The sequence below is a fragment of the Entelurus aequoreus genome, linkage group LG08 (genome assembly GCF_033978785.1).
Source record: "Entelurus aequoreus isolate RoL-2023_Sb linkage group LG08, RoL_Eaeq_v1.1, whole genome shotgun sequence".
NCBI classification, from domain to species: Eukaryota; Metazoa; Chordata; class Actinopteri; order Syngnathiformes; family Syngnathidae; genus Entelurus; species Entelurus aequoreus.
In genome coordinates this window covers 32,475,078-32,498,960 of record NC_084738.1, presented here as the reverse complement: position 1 = coordinate 32,498,960, position 23,883 = coordinate 32,475,078, and the positions used below count along the sequence as shown (strand labels likewise).

Genomic DNA, 23,883 nt, shown 5'->3' with positions numbered 1-23,883 from the left:
TCTTTTTGTTTCACTAAATAAGTGTTTATTACTTGCAACTTTTGAAAACAGTGCATTTGAAACAAGAAACAGGTGACTTACATTTACTAAATTAATGTAAATATGTGCAAAACTGGAACGTAAGTGCTCTATATAAAAGGAGCTGGTCGGATCTCTCGATAAGGTGGCTCGCAGCAGTCAGCCAAATTTTAGAACTGTCAGCACTACTTTATTTAGAGTAAGTAAATCGATTATCGATCATTGACGTTTACTAATCGATTTTATAATCGTCAATGTCCGAATTGCGATGCATCTGAAAATCTATTATTTCCCCCACCTCTACTATACACTATCAGAAATACCACCTGCCCCTGCGGCTTGTTTACTTAAGCTTTTTCAAACCACATTTACAGTAAGTAACGTGTGCTAAAGGATTTCATCCCAGGCAGGCTTAAAAAGATAAGTGACTAACTTACATTAGGTAATATTACAGTACATTTGCCAGACAGTAGTGTAGCAATATGAATAATCCTCTGTAAGTGGGTAATTGACAGTACAGACTTAATAAGATTAAAAGGTGCCACAGATTAAGCTAAACTGTTCTTTTTATTTCTAGAATGAAGCATTGTCAGTGATGTGTCTGCGAGGACTTCCATGTACAGAAAATATTTGTTTCGTCAAATCCTTTTGTATAATTTTTTTACTTCAATTTTCTAAAATTATTAAATAAGTGAGCCTAACCGTTTGTCGTGTTTCAAGGGTCCTATGCTACCCTAAATATTATTTTGGTTTCAAGTAATGCATCTCATTTTTGAATTTTGCGATGCTGATTTAAGGTATCCTATCAGTTAATATTGTAAGGATTCAATTATATAAAAAAATCATATCACGGTTACACTGAAATATTATGAATCAGTTTTATTTAAAAATAGACACACAACATACTTTCTTAGGCAAAATAAACATTAAATACTGTTCTGTCTTAAAGAGCCATATTATTTTCATTTGAGTGTACAGTACAGTTAATCTATAAAGGGATGCAAAGATGTGAAAATTTCATATCACTATTATTGTGATCAAAATTATCATGGTTATCATTATTATCACGGTATTGTTGAATTTGCCCAAGAACTTACTACTTACACACTCAATTAAATATTCTAACCAAATTTTATTTGAAAATAAAATAAATAGACACACAACATACTTCCATGGCAGAAGAAACATTAAATATTGATTTGCCTTCTTAAAGAGCCAAATTATTTTTATTTGAGTGTTTATAAATGTTTATATTCTTTCGTTTTAATTTGTAAAGGTTTCAGTGTTTTTTTTTAATGATTAAAAAAAACATTGGCATGCTTCACTTCCAGCTTTATGTGATGTCACACGAGTTCACTTCTAGTTGTCATTATTCCTATTCTTAAGTATACATCGATCACTTTGTGCAAAGAGAGCACAGCCTGTGAGTTCAATGTGTACAAGTCAACAGCTTAGTTGCTCAGACAGTAATGTTTAGATTGTTTGAGTTATAGGTTTAGATTGGGGCATTTCGGTACTTAAAAGGGAAAGACGTTAATCTCTCCTGTATCCATGTTAGCGTTTAAGATTGCTAGCACTAGAAGTGTCAACAGTCCCTGAGTTTATCAAAGTGCAGTTATCAATCACGGTTTTAAGATAATTTTAATTTAAAACGATAATACTAACTGTCGTGAGTTTTACCGCGGGCTATCATTATATCGTTTATCGTTACATCCATAATTGTATACAACTTTCCTAAACTGCAAACTACCTTATTTTTTGGATTATAGGGTGCACCGGATTATAAGGCGTACTGCCGATGAGTGGGTTCATACAAAAGGTGCACCGTATTATAAGAAGCATTAAAGGGGTCATTTTATGATTTAAAACACTTTATTGTGGTCTACATACCATGTAATGGTGGTTCTTTAGTCAAAATGTTGCAAAGATTATGTTTTACCGACCATCTTCAAGCTGCTTTCTGACCGTCTCTTCGGGATGCGCCGTTTTGTAGGCGGTTTTATTTGTTGTATCGGTAGTTTTTTAGCCCTTCCACAGTGAGTCTACTGACAGATATAATTTAGAACTTAGAAATGGTAATAGCGGAGGATGACTGCCCCACAACAAGAGGATAGAAAAGGATCAAGGAGCTTATTGACTACTGCGTTGGCTGTAATGGTGGATGCGTGCACATTTTTGGGACTTATGCAAATCCCACATATTTTACTCAAAGGTAAGAAAAGTTGGTTTTGCAACAAAACGCCAGATAATGTCTTCTAATAGTATTATTTTGGAATCCTAATACACACACTATAATAATATCGGCATTTTAAAGCACAGCACACCTGACTACGGTAGCCGTAATGCGGTGACAATCCTTCAAGCGGTTGCGGCTTCGTAGTAAAGTCATTATAAAAATGTCGACACATTTTTGAGCGCTGTGTGTAATGTTATATATTCTCAATGAAATATCAACGTTTTGGGCTTGCTTGCTAACCTTTACCTGCTGAAGTAATTTTTGAACAGACGTGTGCAGTCCACATGTTACTCTTATTTGTGACTGCCATCTACCGATCACACTTGTCATCCATGCACCAAATAGAATTGCTTTAAGTTCACAACAAGAATTAATCTGTACATTAGGCGCACCTGGTTAGGCGTACTGTCGATTTTTGAGAAAATGAAAAGATTTTAAGTGCGCCCTATGGTCTGAAAAATACTGTACAACTGAGAAAATGAGAAGAGAACACAATATTTTATCAGTGTAAAATATAGAAAAAGAATGTACCTAATGTAAAGTAATTTAAATCAAACGACTGAATGTTTGCATGCAGCATGACACAGCCAGTTTAATTTGAATATAGTTAGGATTCCTAGTTACCATTTTTAAAAATGTCATAATGTCACTCTGGCTATGTTGATTACAATTTAATGGAATATAATTGGTTTTAGAATCTATGTAATTTCATGTCAAATGTTAAAGTCATTATGGCCTTATACTGTACATATTCTCCCTATATTACGTTATTTAGATCCTTTAGTATTGAAAACATTTTCCAAGGCAGTTTCCTCTTTCTGGCAGTGTTGCTCCCTTACTACATGACAGCAAGCCATCATGTCCTGATGTTCACTTTGTCCTTCTGCTCTTTACTTTCATCCTATTGCATTACCCCATTCCCTTGACCTCTCATCAGTACAAGAAAAAACAGTCATACTCAAAAAAGTCTGTCACGCGTCACTGTCTGTCAAACTCTCAAGCGAGCAGGCAATGTACAGCTGGGAGACATCCTGGGTTGTTGACAGTGTCCTAAAATGGAGTAGTGAGGGACGCTGACTGATGGACGTGGAAATAATGAGTGATTTTGACTTGCCCATTGACTCGTCCCCCGTGACAGCTGTGTGCGAATAGTGTAGTAGCTTGCATCAATGAAGTGTGAATAATCTCTTCACAACTGAGAGAAGTAGGACACCTTTGGTCCCAAACCCTTTGAAACATGTCATATGATGTAGGAGAGAAAAGATGGTTCACATGAAAAATACAGTAAGATGACACCTGTCTCTTCAAAAGTTTTCCAGACTGATTTTTAATTCCCAGCAGTGTTAAATAACCCTTTTGGAATCATAATATGCGAGAACTCACAAAGCAACCAACCCAGAATGCCTCAAACAAACATCTCGTGCACCAATAGCCCAAATTATTTTTTTTCTTCGAAAACAGACCTTCACCTCAAGCATGCATGAAGGTCGACTGGATTGTTTTGACTTGGCAGGGGTTTGATTTGCACAGGTGATCTGATCCAATCATGTTTCTAAGATGTAATTAAAACTCCAAGATGAAAATCAGGCCTGCAGAGAGAGATAAAATTAAAGACACTAATAATGACAGTTAAAGCCACGGGATGAAAGTACAGGCTAAGGAGGATTAGAGAACAATAATAACTGAATTATGGCATCAATGAATGCAATCGTCTCCCATATGGGGTAAGGGAAAGACGGTGGACACACAGAATATAATCTGACTAGAGGTGAACAATAGAAATGTGATCGAGGAGATACCTGGCACAAAGAGTACCAATGGTATCTTATTACCGACAGCACCCACAGTATACCTGCAGTTCTCTTGTGGGGGTGCTTATCTAAAATTGTTACATTCTTATCTTGTTGCACTGTAAAGTGTTTAAAGTAAAGTTTGGACTGCAGTCAATAGTGTGGTATTTAAGCAGTATATGGTTATTTAATTTTGCCAAATTCATTAGTCTGGGGCTGTGTTTCCCTGGCCTTTTCCCGTTCGTGTGGAATCGTGGCTCAAGCTTTTTGATGAAAAAAATCATATTTAATTATATTTTAATGAGATGCCTTCATGAATGTTTTATCCACTTTTAGTGAGAGTCCACACATTGATGATCTTGTTGAAAAAAATCCTAATATTTTCTCAAACTACAAACCCCGTTTCCATATGACTTGGGAAATTGTGTTAGATGTAAATATAAATGGAATACAATGATTTGCAAATCATTTTCAACCCATATTCAGTTGAATATGCAACAAATACAACATATTTGATGTTCAAACTGATAAACGTTTTTTTTTTGCAAATAATAATTAACTTTAGAATTTGATGCCAGCAACACGTGACAAAGAATTTGGGAAAGGTGGCAATAAATACTGATAAAGTTAAGGAATGCTCATCAAACACTTATTTGGAACATCCCACAGGTGTGCAGGCTAATTGGGAACAGGTGGGTGCCATGATTGGGTATAAAAACAGCTTCCCAAAAAATGCTCAGCCTTTCACAAGAAAGGATGGGGCGAGGTACACCCCTTTGTCCACAACTGCGTGAGCAAATAGTCAAACAGTTTTAGAACAACGTTTCTCAAAGTGCAATTGCAAGAAATTTAGGGATTTCAACATCTACGGTCCATAATATCATCAAAAGGTTCAGAGAATCTGGAGAAATCACTCCACGTAAGCGGCATGGCCGGAAACCAACATTGAATGACCGTGACCTTCGATCCCTCAGACGGCACTGTATCAAAAACCGACATCAATCTCTAAAGGATATCACCACATGGGCTCAGGAACTTCAGAAAACCACTGTCAATAAATACAGTTGGTCGCTACATCTGTAAGTGCAAGTTAAAGTTCTACTATGCAAAGCGAAAGCCATTTATCAACAACATCCAGAAACGCCGCCGGCTTCTCTGGGCCCGAGATCATCTAAGATGGACTCATGCAAAGTGGAAAAGTGTTCTGTGGTCTGACAAGTCCACATTTCAAATTGTTTTTGGAAATTTTCGACATCGTGTCATCCGGACCAAAGGGGAAGCGAACCATCCAGACTGTTATCGACGCAAAGTTGAAAAGCCAGCATCTGTGATGGTATGGGGTGCATTAGTGCCCAAGGCATGAGTAACTTACACATCTGTGAAGGCACCATTAATGCTGAAAGGTACATACATGTTTTGGAACAACATATGCTGCCATCTAAGCGCCGTCTTTTTCATGGACGCCCCTGCTTATTTCAGCAAGACAATGCCAAGCCACATTCAGCACGTGTTACAACAACGTGGCTTCGTAAAAAAAGAGTGCGGGTACTTTCCTGGCCCGCCTGCATTCCAGACCTGTCTCCCATCGAAAATGTGTGGCGCATTATGAAGCGTAAAATACGACAGCGGAGACCCCGGACTGTTGAACGACTGAAGCTCTACATAAAACAAGAATGGGAAATAATTCCACTTTCAAAGCTTCAACAATTAGTTTCCTCAGTTCCCAATCGTTTATTGAGTGTTGTTAAAAGAAAAGGTGATGTAACACAGTGGTGAACATGCCCTTTCCCAACTACTTTGGCACGTGTTGCAGCCATGAAATTCTAAGTAAATTATTATTTGCAAAAAAAAAATAAAGTTTATGAGTTTGAACATCAAATATCTTGTCTTTGTAGTGCATTCAATTGAATATGGGTTGAAAATGATTTGCAAATCATTGTATTCCGTTTATATTTACATCTAACACAATTTCCCAACAAGGTATGTGGGCTTGTATTAAGCCTCAGGGAGTTGAACGCCCCTGCCTTACATAGTTCCGGGTCACCCTTGGGCAAGGTGTAGTACCCGAATGCCCCCCCCATCAGGGTTACGATACCCCCATGAACTACACTAAAAGAGGATGCGTTACCCGGCCCGGAGGAAGCCCGGGGCCCTCCTCCGGAGCTAGGCCCGGAGGTAGGGCTCGTCAGCGAGCGCCTGGTGGCCGGGCTTGCCACGGAGCCCGGCCGGGCACAGCCCGAAGAAGCTACGTGGACACACCATCTTCTCTGCCACGTGGGCCCACCACCCGCGGTCGGAACCGGTGGGGTCGGGTGCGCTGCCAAGTGGATGGCAGTGAAAGTGGAGGCTCCAGACGGACCAATTCGGGGCAGCATAGGCTGACTTTTGGGACGTGGAACGTCTCTACGCTGGTGGGGAAGGAGCCTGAGCTGGTGCGAGAGGTGGAGCGCTACCGGTTGGATCTGGTGGGGCTTACCTCTACGCATAGCAAGGGCTCTGAAACCACACTCCTGGACAAGGGATGGACCTTGTTCACTTCTGGAGTTGCTCAGGGCGTGAGGGCACAGGCGGGTGTGGGGATACTCACGAGTCCCCGGCTGAGTGCCTGTACGTTGGAGTTCACCCCAGTGGACAAGAGGGTCGCCTCCCTTCGCCTTAGGGTTGGAGGGGGGAAAACTCTGACTGTTGTTTGTGCATACGCACCAAACAGGAGTTCAGAGTATTCAGCCTTCTTGGATACCTTGCATGGGGTCCTGTATGGGGCGCCGGCAGGGGATTCCATAGTCTTGCTGGGGGACTTCAACGCGCACGTGGGCAATGACAGTGATACTTGGACTGGCGTGATTGGGAGGAACGGTCTCCCTGATCTGAACCTGAGTGGTGGATTGTTATTGGACTTCTGTGCTAGTCACGGACTTGCGATAACAAACACCATGTTCAAGCATAAGGATGCTCATAGATGTACCTGGTACCAGAGCACCCTAGGCCAAAGATCAATGATCGATTTTGTAATCGTATCAGCTGATCTGAGGCCGTATGTTTTGGACACTCGGGTGAAGAGAGGGGCTGAACTGTCAACTGATCACCATCTGGTGGTGAGTTGGGTTAGATGGCGGGGGAAACCTCTGGACAGACCTGGCAAACCCAAGCGTGTAGTGCGGGTGAACTGGGAACGTTTGGAGGAGTCCTCTGTCCGGAAGGACTTCAACTCCCACCTCCGGCGGGACTTCTTTGCCATCCCTGTGGAGGTTGGGGACATTGAACAGGAATGGGCAATGTTCAAAGCCTCTATTGCTAAAGCTGCAGCTGCGAGCTGTGGCCAGAAGGTCTTAGGTGCCTCAAGGGGCGGTAACCCTCGAACACCCTGGTGGACAGTGGTGGTCAGGGAAGCCGTCCGACTGAAGAAGGAGTCCTACCGGGGTATGTTATCCCAGGGGACTCCGGAGGCAGTTGCAAGGTACCGACGGGCCCGAAGGGCAGCGGCCGTGGCTGTGGACGAGGCTAAGCAGAGGGTGTGGGAGCAGTTCGGGGAATCCATGGAGAAGGACTATCGGGCGGCACCAAAGCTGTTCTGGAAGACCATACGGCACCTCAGGAGGGGGAAGCAGGGAACCATCCAAGCTGTGTACGGCAAGGATGGGACTTTGCTGACTTCAAGTGAGGAAGTCGTAGGGCGTTGGAAAGAGCACTTTGAGGAACTCCTGAACCCAAATACATCAGACACACCCTCCCTGATAGGAGCAGGGCCTGAGGATGATGGGGGATCGACGTCGATCTCTCGGGGTGAAGTCACGGAGGTAGTTAGACAACTCCACAGTGGCAAAGCTCCGGGGGTTGACGAGATCCGTCCAGAAATGCTGAAGGCTCTGGGTGTTGATGGGCTGTCTTGGTTGATACGCCTTTTCAACATTGCGTGGAAGTCTGGGACAGTGCCGAGGGAGTGGCAGACTGGGGTGGTGGTTCCCCTTTTCAAAAAGGGGGACCAGAGGGTGTGTGCTAATTACAGGGGTATCACACTACTCAGCCTCCCTGGAAAGTTTACGCCAAGGTACTGGAAAGGAGGGGTCCGGCCGATAGTCGAACCTCAGATTCAAGAGGAGCAATGTGGATTCCGTCCTGGTCGTGGAACAACTGACCAACTCTTTACGCTTGCGGGAATCCTGGAGAGGGCCTGGGAGTATGCCTATCCAGTCTACATGTGTTTTGTGGATTTGGAGAAGGCGTATGACCGCGTCCCTCGGGAGATCTTGTGGGAGGTGCTGAGGGAGTACGGAGTGAGGGGAACCCTGCTGAGGGCCATCCAATCTCTGTACAACCAAAGCGAGAGTTGTGTCCGGGTGCTTGGATGTAAGTCGGATCCGTTTCCAGTGGGGGTTGGTCTCCGCCAGGGCTGCGCTCTGTCACCTATCCTGTTTGTGATTTTCATGGACAGGATTTCTAGGCGGAGTCGTGGCCATGGCGGAGAGGGTATACGTCTCGGGGGCTAAAGGTTGCGTCACTGCTGTTTGCAGATGATGTGGTCCTGATGGCACCTTCGGTTCGTGACCTTCAGCTCTCACTGGATCGGTTCGCAGCCGAGTGTTCAGCGGCTGGAATGAGGATCAGCATCTCCAAATCTGAGGCCATGGTTCTCAGCAGGAAACCGATGGTTTGTACAGTCCGGGTAGGGGACAGGACTCTGTCCCAGGTGGAGGAGTTTAAGTATCTCGGGGTCTTGTTCACGAGTGAGGGAAAGATGGAGAAGGAAATCAGCCGGAGAATCGGAGCAGCTGGGGCAGTATTGCAGTCTCTCTGCCGCACTGTTGTGACGAAACGGGAGCTGAGCCAGAAGGCAAAGCTCTCGGTCTACCGAGCTATCTACATTCCTACTCTCACCTATGGTCATGAAGTGTGGGTAATGACCGAAAGAATAAGATCGCGGCTACAAGCGGCCGAAATGAGTTTCCTCAGAAGGGTGGCTGGCATCTCCCTTAGAGATAGGGTGAGAAGTGCAGTCACCCGAGAGAGACTCGGAGTAGAGCCGCTGCTCCTTCGCTTGGAAAGGAGCCAGCTTAGGTGGTTCGGGCATCTCGTGCGGATGCCTCACGAGCGTCTCCCTAGGGAGGTCCTCGTTGCACGTCCCGCTGGGAGGAGGCCCCCCGGCAGGCCAAGGACCAGATGGGGGGATTACATCTCCTCTCTGGCCTGGGAACGCTTCGGGATTCCCCAGGAGGAAGTCGCAAATGTTGCTCTGGAGAGGGAAGTCTGGGGGTCTTTGCTGGAGCTGCTGTCCCCGCGACCCGATTCCGGATAAGCGGTTGAAGATGGATGGATGGATGGACAATTTCCCAACTCATATGGAAATGGGGTTTGTACATCTATGTATAAGGTCAGAAAAAATATGAAGCCAATGTGAAACCAATTTTTATCTGGATCTGATCCAAAATTCCAATTTAAGTCTACGTTGAGATGCTTATTCAGTGCATCCGGAAAGTATTCACAGCGCTTCTTTTTTCCACATTTTGTTATGTTACAGCCTTATTCCAAACAAGAATAGATTCATTTTTGTTCTCAAAATTCTACAGACAATATCCCATAATGACAACGTACTTTTTTTTGTTTTTTCAAAACTTTTTTGGGGGAATTTTGCCTATTGTTCACAATAATTATGAGAGACAAGAATACTTTTTTGTATTTTTTGCATTCTAGCCTGTAAAACTTGGGCTCGTTCTTGGTGGCTAGCAATGCAGCTAATGGGAGCAATCAATTCTACCTCTAAATCAGTGAAGCTGACAGTGAAGCATGGGGCTGGTAGCATCATGCTGTGGGTATGTATTCCAGCGGCAGGAACTTGGAGACTTATCAGGATAGAGGGAAAGATGGAGGCAGTAATGTAAAGAGACATCCTTGATGAAAACCAATGCTTACCATCCAGCCAGATGGTGCTGGTAAAACTGTCCAAAGATAGGTGTGCCAAGCTAGTGGCATCATATTCAAAAACACTTGAGGCTGTAATTGCTCCCAAAGGTGCATCAACAAAGGAGTGAGCAAAAGCTGTAAATACTTATGTACATGTGATTATTTTTTTAAATAAAATTGCACAATTTAACGGGGGGCCGCGGGAGGTAGAGGCCGTTTGAGACTGGTTCGCACAAAGTTTCACTTCAGATTCACGTTTTAACCATGTGACTAAATTAGTAGTTAGTGTTTTTTCCAGCATTATACAACATTGCTATATTGTTTTTAACTATTAGCTGCCAAGGGTATGTGGGCTGCAATTACACTAAACTATGAAGTTAAGTAAAGGCCACAAATTATAGGCCTGCGGACCGAACCGCAAGTCTGAGACAACTTGCCTGTTTGCAGTTACAATTCATATCATTCTTGTACTATAATCTTACAATTAGAATATTTTGAAGAAAATGATCACACATACCCGAGTTGACATGGCTAAATACCAACTGCCACCGTAAAACATTAACACAAACCGTGTATATTATAGCTTATTTTTCAGTTTTACAAACCCCGTTTCCATATGAGTTGGGAAATTGTGTTAGATGTAAATATAAACGGAATACAATGATTTGCAAATCCTTTTCAACCCATATTCAATTGAATGCTCTACAAAGACAAGATATTTGAGGTTCAAACTCATAAACTTTATTTTTTTCTTGCAAATAATAATTAACTTAGAATTTCATGGCTGCAACACGTGCCAAAGTAGTTGGGAAAGGGCATGTTCACCACTGTGTTACATGGCCTTTCCTTTTAACAACACTCAGTAAACGTTTGGGAACTGAGGAGACACATTTTTTAAGCTTCTCAGGTGGAATTCTTTCCCATCTTGCTTGATGTACAGCTTAAGTTGTTCAACAGTCCGGGGGTCTCCGTTGTGGTATTTTAGGCTTCATAATGCGCCACACATTTTCAATGGGAGACAGGTCTGAACTACAGGCAGGCCAGTCTAGTACCCGCACTCTTTTACTATGAAGCCACGTTGATGTAACACGTGGCTTGGCATTGTCTTGCTGAAATAAGCAGGGGCGTCCATGGTAACGTTGCTTGGATGGCAACATACCTGTATGTTGCTCCAAAACCTGTATGTACCTTTCAGCATTAATGGCGCCTTCAGAGATGTGTAAGTTACCCATGTCTTGGGCACTAATACACCCCCATATCATCACAGATGCTGGCTCAACTTTGCGCCTATAACGATCCGGATGTTTCTTTTCCTCTTTGGTCCGGAGGACACGACGTCCACAGTTTCCAAAAACAATTTGAAATGTGGACTCGTCAGACCACAGAACACTTTTCCACTTTGTATCAGTCCATCTTAGATGAGCTCAGGCCCAGCGAAGCAGACGGCGTTTCTGGGTGTTGTTGATAAACGGTTTTCGCCTTGCATAGGAGAGTTTTAACTTGCACTTACAGATGTAACGACCAACTGTAGTTACTGACAGTGGGTTTCTGAAGTGTTCCTGAGCCCATGTGGTGATATCCTTTACACACTGATGTCGCTTGTTGATGCAGTACAGCCTGAGGGATCGAAGGTCACGGGCTTATCTGCTTACGTGCAGTGATTTCTCCAGATTCTCTGAACCCTTTGATGATATTACGGACCGTAATGGTGTAATCCCTAAATTCCTTGCAATAGCTGGTTGAGAAAGGTTTTTCTTAAACTGTTCAACAATTTGCTCACGCATTTGTTGACAAAGTGGTGACCCTCGCCCCATCCTTGTTTGTATATGACTGAGCATTTCATGGAATCTACTTTTATACCCGATCATGGCACCCCACTGTTCCCAATTTGCCTGTTCACCTGTGGGATGTTCCAAATAAGTGTTTGATGAGCATTCCTCAACTTTATCAGTATTTATTGCCACTTTTCCCAACTTGTTTATCAGTTTGAACATCAAATATGTTGTCTTTGTAACATATTCAACTGAATATGGGTTGAAAATGATTTGCAAATCATTGTATTCCGTTTATATTTACATCTAACACAATTTCCCAACTCATATGGAAACGGGGTTTGTACCTTTCAATAAACTAACAGCAATGTTAAAAAACTACTGTCTAGTTACACGGCATTAAAATGTTCACACAGTGACATTATATTCGATGCAAAACAAGCTTTAAAATAAAAGCATTACAGTGTTAATCTGGATTTTACCACAGCTATTAACAAAATACACCCATATTGTTTTAGAATGCTACCGGAAGAGAGATTTGCGCATGCTTTTAAAAATTATTGTCATTGTAGTCAAGAAGTTAAAAAAAATACCGCAGCTGCTCTGTTAGATATTGGTATAAATATCCTAATGTTGGTGGAATGACAATGAGGAAGGATAAACGATGGATGCACGAATCAGCCTTTTATTGGCATCTACGATACAGCCCTCTATACCTTACAGCAAGATGTACTTGGCAACGGCAGCATTGGAAACTCTTCTGTCTTGGGCTGGCTCTAACTCACAGGTAAACTCTCAACCTCTAAATCACAGTCGCTACACAAAAGCAAAAGAATCAAAATAGAAATTTAAACAAATGTAGGAAAACAATTTTAACACACTGCTATTGCTTTATTATTTATAATTATACTTAATATCTGGCATCAGCGGGAATAAAATGATTGGCGTGAACCCCTCTTGTCATCCAGTATCTTTGACTATGTTTGGGGAGGCGGAACCACTACATAAACAAGTTGCATCAGATTTGCAGGGAAAAGATGATAGTTTAAAAAAATGAATCTTCACCTCAAGGTGTTTAATATTTATTGAGTTGCTTTTTAGTTTGTAGAGACTTGATAGGCCATCTTAATTATTATTTGTATCCTCAATATTCCAACTACAGCTATAAAACAATACTATCAGAAATGTTGTTCACAAAATATAATTTAGAATTTGAAAATTTAGGGCTTGTGTAAAGGACACTAGGGAAATTTGGGGCTTTCAAGGCTTTAAATTGCAATTCTTTTTTTTCTTTTTTTTTTGAGAAGGGGCTCACGTTTTATTTATTATTTTTGTATTTCCCGGATCACATTCCGGGTTCATAGCGCCACTGTATTGAACAATAGCTGTTTATATTCTGGAGCCATGAATAAATAAATGATACAGTGTGTTGATTACTGCATGTTTCGTAAGGAGGACAGTGGAGTAAAGGTTTAAGATTCAAGACTGTACATCACTCTCTCGTACTGTCAGTGTTGTAGCGTTTCTGCAGCAGAATGTCCCCAACCTGGCCTGCGAAAGTTACCATAGTTACCAAGATAAAAATAAATAAACAGCAGTCTACCAGCCAATTATTAATTTAACCACTGGGGAAACCTAAGGTAATACCAATGGCCAGTCCACCCCAGATGGTTCGTTTAGTGAAACAATTTGAAATAAAATAACTATCTGAAAAATAAATCTGTGGTATTTAGTTTAACTTTTCTCATTTATATTCAAAGTTAGACAGTACTGCTTATCCTGTTCAGTGTCATGAAAGGGAAATACTGCAGCCTGGACCCTCCACTGCAGGGTAATTATGAATGGGACATTGAGCGCGAATTGATCCCACACTAGATGAATAAAATTCAGCTAAGTGAATCACAACACTACCAATGGCCCAGGACAATTATCCTTGCAAAAATATTGTGGGACACTAAAGCAGCAAAAACCATAAAACTGCAACTCCCTATAAGAAGTTCAGCAACTCTTCAAGGTTACATTTCTTTGCTAAATACACCATAAACAAAGCAATACGGCTAACCTACTGAAAAGTGGCTTTTAATGGGGATTGGATTTGGGGATTGAACGGTTAGTTGAACGTTATCCCTTTTAACCAATTTGTAAACCAAATCTTTTTAAGGTTCCTCAACGAGCAATAAAAGTGCAACAAGTAGAAAAAGATGTGCCGATGAGTGACTGTACAGAATTCTTTAATATAATCTGGGCTGCATAAATTTCATGTTTGCAAACACTGTATGCAACATAATGAATTATGACATGTTAGATTTACCTTTTCAAAACTGCTGCAAATTTACATTAGTTGAATGAATCTGACGTTTTGTTTTTTTAAAGCCTGTGCCTGCTTGCAGTTAATAGTATCCATCTATTCCAATAAAGGGGTATCTGACTCAGAGGCTATTAATAATGAAGTCCTCAATACAGTTTACATTTTCATCCAACTAGGCCTGACTATTAGAAAAGTAACAGCAATAATTCATAAAGGGATCGTCGTTCAGTCAACATTCGGCTTGCTCAGTGGCCTTGTGGTTAGTGTCCGCCCTGAGATTGGGAGGTCGTGAGTTCAAACCCCGGCCGAGTCATACCAAAGACTACAAAAAATGGGACCCATTGCCTCCCTGCTTGGCACTCAGCATCAAGGGTTGGAATTGGGGGTTAAATCACCAAATGATTCCCGAGCGCGGCGCATGCTGCTGCTCACTGCTCCCCTCACCTCCCAGGGGGTGAACATGGGGATGGGTCAAATGCAGAGGACAAATTTCACCACACCTTGTGTGTGTGTGACAATCACTAGAACTTTAACTTTAATTCGCCTTTAATGTTACACAAAACATGATTCTTAATGATGCATCTCATCTTTTCAGCGCGTCATCTCACACCATCACGCCAAGACACTTTGCAGCCTTTGTGACTCATTTCAACCTAATTATGAGCCTCTGGGTTTAATCGGCACGTTTGCTGTCTTTGTGTCAATGTTGTGCACATTGTGATGGTGTTTGTCTGTTGTATGTGGCAGCAAACACCTATGTTTGCACGGTTGCCAAGATAGTTGCATCTTTTTCTACTTGAATCATGCTCTGTTTAGCATCTTGTTTGAATTACATTTTGATCAAACTGAGTTTCAGAAGTCAAATAATTAATTCACTCACTGCAAATCAACCAATCCATCAATCAAACATTTGATTCATAAAAAGTTTTTCATACATTGAAAATGCAACACAAAGTGCTTTACATAACCGCCCTTTCCCTCATGTCCACGTCCACACACATAATATAATGTATGGCTAAGCACAGAGGAGCCAGGTTGGCAAACACTACGAAATAGGCAGTGTGCACCAGGACCACTGTCACATGGTACCCCCTGCAGCCATGGCTGATAAAACCCAGTGCATAGGGCTCCACTGGAATGTTAAAAATAATAAAACATTGATAAAAATAAGACAATACGATATAAAACTGAAATAGAGTAAGAGGATTACCGGTAATGAAATAACAACACAACACTACATACAATTAATAAATAAAATACATGTTAAAGTGTGCGTTTAAAAACTGCTCTTCAGCCGTTCAATCAGGGCTAGTCAACTCAATTGTTTTGGGGGCCACATCTCAAGAAAGCTAAAAAAAACTATTTTTCCTCTTCTGTATATTCCTGAGAACATCTTCTACTGCAGTAGACATTTTACTTTTGTATGTTTTTTTTATTGTAGTTTTAATATATAGATGGGTAATACTGAATAGATGGGAAAATCATAATACTTTGGGAATGATGAGGAGAGCAGTGCTGGAGTATCTCATTATCCGCGAGGGTTTTTATAGTAACGGCATATTTGAAAGATAAGAAGGCCCAAAATCAGTGAGACATTTATAAACCAGAGGAAGATCCTTAAAATGGATTCAAAAACACACAGGGAGCCAATGCAGTGTTTAAAAATGGCATAATGTGGGCCTGCCTTATGGTCTTAGTCAGGACACGTGCAGCTAAAATTTGAAGTAATTGTAGAGATCTTTTTAGAAAGACCAGAAACATCTATAGTAACACATATACATACATACATAACACATATAGTGTTGTAAAAAGATAAAGTATATAATCAAAGGAAGTCCGCAACAGAATGGCTTCAGAAAAACAAAATCCGCATTTGGAATGGCCAAGTCGGGGCCCAGACCTCAACTCAATAGAAATGCAATGGATTGACTTGAAGAGGGCCTTTACACATGCCATACTTTGTTAACTAGCACTCTTGGGTTTGTTTTGGTTTTCTCCATAAAGGCATTAAAGATCAAATCAAAGAAATGTTATTATTTTAGACCCATCAAATTTCTCAATACCATTGACTTAGATGAAGATCAGATCATTTCTCTTTTTCTTTAGGTACACTTTTTGACGTGCACCTCTTTATTTTTGTTTGAAGTTTTTTGGAAAGTGCATGTTTTTCCTGTATTTTGTACCAGATCATATTTAGGTCAACAAACTTTTTGGCCACTCCATGAGAAGAAAAACTGCAAATGCAATATTTTGCAAATACCCTACAAATGTTATTAGATATTTGTCATCGTCCCTTGACCTGCTCTGCTGATTATGTTGCATCTCCCAGTTCTTTCTTTACTGCAGATTGTTTTCAAAGATTATTCTATTGTGCCGTTATCTTAAAATGTTTAGCTAATTGAGAGCTTGACATTTCTGCATTTTCAGCAACATGAAACAAGCAAACCTGCAGTTTTTCACTTGCTGATTTGAACTCAACATGCATGCACGCACGTATGGAATGTGTTTTGTGACTTTTTTACGCTCTTAAGACTTGTCTTTACACAAAATAGAATTATTACTTACAAAGTGACTGTGTAAACACATTTGTAAAGTGTGTGTGTGCATATACGTGCGTGGGTATGCGAGAGTGTGTGTGTTGTTTTCACAATTTATATTCATTTGAAAGAAAGTAGGACAAAAATGATTTTTTCCCCCCCTTCATTAATTCTAATTCACATAGAAGAGACAGGTGTGACAGGTGAATGGCAACAGGTCATTAACTAGTTCACTGAAGCAGCGTCATTCATTAATGATCCAAATTTTGACTTAATAATCTTTTGTCCAAGTTATAAATAGTTAATCAGATGGCCAAATGATTAGAGTAGACATAATATTTCCTGAAACTACCTACAGTAATCTATTTGTTGCTACAGTTTTTTCTCTTTGTGTTCAGTTTTGTAGCGCCAAAAATATATACTGTACTATAATTAAGTAAACAACAAGTAAATACAAATTTACGATGGTTTAAATTTGATTATCTATTTTCATACATTTTCTAAATGCAATTTAGTGGTCAGAATGTCATACAGGAACGTTTTTTTTTAAATGTTTTACTGAACTGTCATTGATTTGCTCAAAACTTGGTTAAAATAAGTACAGTAAAAATGAAGTGCGCATTTTGAAAGTCTTTGTCGTTTGCAATAACCCTGCAAACAAGGTACAGTTACTAATCGATAATGTAGTAAACACACTCATAAACAACTTAACATAGTGCACCATTTACATCTGCATTTACGCTTCTTTAGTTTAACAATTTTTATTAATCACATGTGTTAACATGTAAGGTTGACAGCCCTAATTTATACATTATGTCAAGGGCCAATTAAAAAAACACCTTCTAGCTGTCAAGATCCGTGGTCCGGATCATGTTTTTGTTATGTTCTGTTAGTTTTAGACTCCATTAGTTCCTGTTTTTGTGCACCCTTGTTTGTTTTAGTTACCATGGCGACTTATGATTTTCACCTGCCTCTGGTGTTCGGGACGCGCACCTGTTTCCAATCTAGAGACATTATTTAAGCCTGCCTTTGCCAGTCAGTCGTCCTGGCGTCATTGTTTGTCTCATGCCTGGACTACGTAAGTCCTGTTTATTTCATGCCACAGTTTCACAAGTTCTCTATGTCCATAGTCTATGCTAACTATTTACTTTAACTCCAAGTGCGATCAGCGCGTTGTGCTTTCGCCTTGTTTTCCGTTTTTGTACCTTTTTGAGTTTTGAGAATTAAATCATGTTTTTACCTGCACGCCTTGTCCGGAATAGTCCGTTTGCATCCTGAAATGAACAAAACCCTAGAACAAAGCAGTATAAAACAACAAAGCTTTTATTAATTTTTGGTTTTCTGTTTTTTTTGTTGTATAGAATTGCATAAGTATTGTATTTCTACTTGTCTTCTCAATTGCTTTGTGCATTTCTATCACAAGTATAGCATTGGGTTTAAGTTGGAGTTGCTCTATTGATCAGATTGATTAGCATCATGTAATTTTTGTAAATACAAGATTAAAAATACATTCTAAAAAAACGTTTTTAGCCCAACATTGCGCGTACAAGTCGTATGTCAGCAGCCAAGAGCAGCTTTTGTAACGGTTTTGTAAAGGTTTTATTATAACTTGTATACCAAATAATATATTACAAACATTGTGTTGAATAGAGTCGTCACCCCAAGAATCGGTATTGAATCGAAAGATTCCCACCTGTACTAATTTATACAAATAAAATGTGTATTTTGTCACAAGGATGCAAAACATAAAATGAAAAATAAATGCAGTATATATATATGAAGTTTATTTGTTAGCATAATTTATTTTATGCCCAAACAATAGATAGCCAAGTGAAGTAAATTCCTATATAATCCTAAAAAGGAACTTTTCCTTGCCTGCGTCACTCATGCGGGGTTAATGTGGGTTTTTGTAATGTTTGAGGATGGTGGTTCTAGACCTGCTTCAAGTGCCTGTCTTAAATTAATGGGAAAAATCCTAAATCTTTACACAGACAAAAGATTTTAAAGTCAACCCGGTTTACGTTGACAACCCGTCTAACACAACCAACTCTTCAAGTCCTGGTCCAACATTTACTTCTAAATACTAAATATCAGATGTTGACATACGTGGTCGACCACTTTTGTCGGTAAAATCTGAGACTTAAAGAGGTAGTTATTTCTATGCAAAAGCGGTCAGTTATTATTACTTACTCATTATTCCGCCATCAGTGTGTGAATGGGTGAATGTGGAAATAGTGTCAAAGCGCTTTGAGTACCTTAAAGGTAGAAAAGCGCGATATAAGTATAATCCAGTGTTGACTTCATCAGTATTGCTCAATTTTTTAAAGGAACAAGAAATGAGCTGCCACTTACCTTCAAAGCTTTGGCATCTGACCTTTCTTCTTTTGCGGTAGACTTTTCAGCGGTTCTCTCCGTACCTAACACAATTACATTAAACCGCGGTACTTTACTATCGCCTGTTCTCCCAACGTCTCTGGCGGAAGTCACAAGTAAACGTTTAAGCAATAGCTATTTTCAGAAATGTCGACAACTGCTTATGTCAACATGTGTCCGCCAAACCGAAGGTTGTTGATTTCAAAAGGATTCTCCAGTGATGGTTCATACGATATGGAAGCATTGATGTATTATGAAACACGGGGTGATATTGTGTCTCTCAATGCCGCAATGTGTGTGTACATTTAAGAAAAAAAAACATGTGAGCATGTTTCCTGTTTATCAGGAAGCAACCCAAAAACGTCAGGAGCGGTGTTCCGCGTTTGACATCGGTATTTATTACCAGCATCAGGCTAAAGGAACTAAGAAAGGGGACAATTCTGAATTGTGGAATAATTTTGATCTTATAGCACCAAATGAGGTACATTTTATTTTCCTGTTTATTATTTGGCTCATTCACCAGTTGCACATTTCACGTTACTTTCTGCACAGCTGTTCATGCGGAATACAAAAAAAAAACAATTATACGTATTTGCTACTATTAATTTAATTTGCAGGTCAAATGCAGTGACTTTATAAATTCAGCAGGTGGCGCCATTATGAAACACCAACACAGTGTCAATGCATTGTCAGTACAGCCAGTGAGTGTGCAACACACTCGCTGAGGCACCGGGTTGCACTGTACCGCACTCAAGGTTTAAAGACAATGCCATCCATCCATTTTCTACCGCTTGTCCCTTTTGGGGTCGCAGGGGGGTGCTGGAGCCTATCTCAGCTGCACATGGGCGGAAAAAATGACACAAAGTACATTGACAAAGCAAACAGGGACAGTATTTTGAGTTTGACCTCACTTTTTCTCTTCCATAGCTGCAGGTATATTAATTTGGTATTCATATATCCCTACGCAACTTAAAGAAGGAACTAACTAACGTTTAAAGAATCCCTTTATGTCATCATTTTCCCCCCATCCCCAATTATACCTGGATCTGGTACCTCAGGGGTTTTCTCAATGCTGCAGTACTGTAATGGTCAAGTTGACAGGTGTTGTTTCTCTTTGGATATGAATATAGTATCTCCCTGCTTCTATTTTTATGCAAAGAAGACATGTTCATGTTTTGTTAAAGAAAGCATGGAACTATTTTCAAATCCGTCAAACTCAACATTTGAGTCCTGTTTTTCTAAAAAAAAAAGTCTCCCCTTTTTTTGATTTCTCCTTGCCCAGGTAGAGTGTCTTTCTTTTCCTCCGGCTCTGAGAACCTCCATCGCGTGGAGACGGTGTCATGGGGGACCCGCTACGCCATCACCGTGTCCTTCACGTGCGACCCGACACAAGCCATCGCCGACCCAGCTCTGCCTTAAAGCACCCATCTGTAGGGAAGGGAGTGGAGGGGAAGGAAAGGGGTGGAGTACGGTCCTCCGGCTCACTCAGACCCTGCAAAATGGAGGAAGCAGAGTGAACGTTTGAGTGATGAGAGGAGAGGAAAAAGGAAGGTTGATGTGTTGGTTAGTTTAGTTTCAGTGGCTGCACAATTTTGCCTCTTAATGATTGTGCCGATCTAGAGAAGATCATAACTGTTGTCTAGATGTTTATACATGCAAACCAGGTTTCTGTCAATGGACATGGACGGCAAAAAAGAAATATGCCATTTTCAACAACATTTTTTTCATGTACTTGTAATTGCTTCCAATTTTTTTGTTGTTATTTTATCGCTTTTCCGTATCTTCGGTTATGTCAGATTGTTTCCTGGACGAGTGCCACTCAACAACGCTCGTTAAAAGTTTATTCTAGAAATTTTTCGTGAAATGAAAGCTGATAAAAAAACAGGTGTATTCAGTCCTGCAAACATTTTGTTTTGGAATATTAGAGTGTTGATAAATGCTACCAAATCATGTCCTTATTAATGCATAATGTTTGCCGTAGGGGTGTACCAATCCGATATTGATATGGGTATGATATCAGCAAAAGACAAGTGTCAGATGATATTGGCTTGCATGTAAAATGTCTGATATAATCTTTGATACAAGTAATCCTGCAGCGTGTTTACTTGTGCAAAGCTGGACAGCCAGTTGACAGCTAAATGTCCTCCAATATGCACACAAGGTTGGTCTTTTTTTTTTAGTCAAGTCAAGGCTACTAGGAGCTAGCAGATACACAACAACTAAGCACACAAGCTAGACGTAAAAAATATTTGTCCTTCATTGAACAATATTGCATTCCAAAACGAGACATTTGTCAATATAAACAAGTGCCAAATCATTATCAGTGATGTTGATAGGTTTCCGATGTAGTGAGTCCCAGTGCTGCAATTAGCGACTATTTGTATAGTCGGCTAGTCATCGATTATCTTAAAGTTAAGTCGACTAATCAAATTATTGAGGGGCTCTAATTTAGCCATCCACTTTTAAATTCAGTTTGATACTTTAAAGCAAGTATGAACAATAACAATGACTGCTTCATTCAGAAATATTTAACATTAGGCTGTTACAAAATAACTATACTAAACTTTTGTCCATTTAAATGCAAGGTCAGGAAAAATGCTGATGAAAATATTTTAAATATAAACAAAGGCCAGTCAGAATAGCAGCAATAACAACAAAACACCACCAAATCCATCGAGCTTCCTCAAAAAGAACATAGCTTTATATGATGATGATGATAATCTTTAGGAAGATGTACACAGTATAGGTCAGTGGTTCTCAAAACTTTTTTCACCAAGTACCACCGTAACGACCAACATTAAAATACAGTAGCACAGTATGCCTAGGTATTCATCAAAAACAAGGCAGAGTTTTTATTTAACAAGTATATTTAATCTTTTTGGCCACTGTAAAATTACATACAATTTGAACAGTAACACTGTGTTTGAATATTTAATTAAGTGATTCTTTGGCGTACCACTAGATGGAGCCCGTGTACCAGTGGCATGCGTACTTCAGTTTGAGAATCACTGGTGTAGACGGTATGATGACAAGTATATTGTCCTTTAAAGGCTTTTCGCTATTGATCCAATACAGTGGGTACGGAACGTAATGAGACCCCTTCAAATGATTCACTCTTTGTTTTATTGCAGCTATTAGCTAAAATCAAAAAAGTTCATGCACACTCAGCACCCCATCTTGACAGAAAAAAACACAGAAGTGTAGATTCTTTTGCAAATTTAATAACAATAAAAAACTGTCTGATTTGTTGAATATTTTTGTACCAAACCACATAAGTGGTGTAATCAATAAAGCAGAGCCATCAAACAATTGTCAAGCAGCTTTGTTGTTATTTCTATGATTAATACAATTACAATACAAATACAATTAAGTATTAATTTAGTTTTTATAATCCATGCATGGAGGCAAAAACTCGGACATGGGAGGAGTTCGGGGAAGCCATGGAAAACGACTTCCGGACGGCTTCGAAGCGATTCTGGACCACCATCCGCCGCCTCAGGAAGGGGAAGCAGTGCACTATCAACACCGTGTATGGTGAGGATGGTGTTCTGCTGACCTCGACTGCGGATGTTGTGGATCGGTGGAGGGAATACTTCGAAGACCTCCTCAATCCCACCAACACGTCTTCCTATGAGGAAGCAGTGCCTGGGCAATCTGTGGTGGGCTCTCCTATTTCTGGGGATGAGGTTGCTGAGGTAGTTAAAAAGCTCCTCGGTGGCAAGGCCCCGGGGGTGGATGAGATCCGCCCGGAGTTCCTTAAGGCTCTGGATGCTGTGGGGCTGTCTTGGTTGACAAGACTCTGCAGCATCGCGTGGACATCGGGGGCGGTACCTCTGGATTGGCAGACCGGGGTGGTGGTTCCTCTCTTTAAGAAGGGGAACCGGAGGGTGTGTTCTAACTACCGTGGGATCACACTCCTCAGCCTCCCCGGTAAGGTCTATTCGGGTGTGCTGGAGAGGAGGCTACGCCGGATAGTCGAACCTCGGATTCAGGAGGAACAGTGTGGTTTTCGTCCTGGTCGTGGAACTGTGGACCAGCTCTATACTCTCGGCAGGGTCCTTGAGGGTGCATGGGAGTTTGCCCAACCAGTCTACATGTGTTTTGTGGACTTGGAGAAGGCATTCGACCGTGTCCCTCGGGAAGTCCTGTGGGGAGTGCTCAGAGAGTATGGGGTATCGGACTGTCTGATTGTGGCGGTCCGCTCCCTGTATGATCAGTGCCAGAGTTTGGTCCGCATTGTAAGTCGGACACGTTTCCAGTGAGGGTTGGACTCCGCCAAGGCTGCCCTTTGTCACCGATTCTGTTCATAACTTTTATGGACAGAATTTCTAGGCGCAGTCAAGGCGTTGAGGGGATCTGGTTTGGTGGCTGCAGGATTAGGTCTCTGCTTTTTGCAGATGATGTGGTCCTGATGGCTTCATCTGGCCAGGATCTTCAGCTCTCGCTGGATCGGTTCGCAGCTGAGTGTGAAGCGACTGGGATGAGAATCAGCACCTCAAAGTCCGAATCCATGGTTCTCGCCCGGAAAAGGGTGGAGTGCCATCTCCGGGTTGCGGAGGAGACCCTGCCCCAAGTGGAGGAGTTCAAGTACCTCGGAGTCTTGTTCACGAGTGAGGGAAGAGTGGATCGTGAGATCGACAGGCGGATCGGTGCGGCGTCTTCAGTAATGCGGATGCTGTATCGATCCGTTGTGGTGAAGAAGGAGCTGAGCCGGAAGGCAGAGCTCTCAATTTACCGGTCGATCTACGTTCCCATCCTCACCTATGGTCATGAGCTTTGGGTTATGACCGAAAGGACAAGATCACAGGTACAAGCGGCCGAAATGAGTTTCCTCCGCCGGGTGGCGGGGCTCTCCCTTAGAGATAGGGTGAGAAGCTCTGCCATCCGGGAGCTCAAAGTAAAGCCGCTGCTCCTCCACATCGAGAGGAGCCAGATGAGGTGGTTCGGGCAT

General features: G+C 41.3%; 2 protein-coding genes across 5 annotated transcripts in view; one reads left to right on the top strand and one right to left on the bottom strand.

Moving 5' to 3' along the window:
• The window catches only part of uts2r2 (urotensin-2 receptor 2), a 109,954-nt gene extending 87,712 nt beyond the window's left edge, over positions 1-22,242 (top strand). For all 4 annotated transcript variants that reach the window (XM_062056267.1, XM_062056266.1, XM_062056270.1 and 1 more), the window contains one exon: positions 20,215-22,242. In XM_062056267.1, coding sequence (XP_061912251.1) covers positions 20,215-20,351 — 137 coding nt within the window. In that variant the 3' untranslated portion in view covers positions 20,352-22,242. The remainder of the gene's footprint in view (positions 1-20,214) is intronic.
• Positions 19,533-23,883, bottom strand: part of LOC133655783 (urotensin-2 receptor) — a 39,033-nt gene continuing 34,682 nt past the window's right edge. Inside the window, exon 2 of the mRNA XM_062056265.1 lies at positions 19,533-20,424. The gene's annotated coding sequence lies outside the window, so the exon portion shown is untranslated. The remainder of the gene's footprint in view (positions 20,425-23,883) is intronic.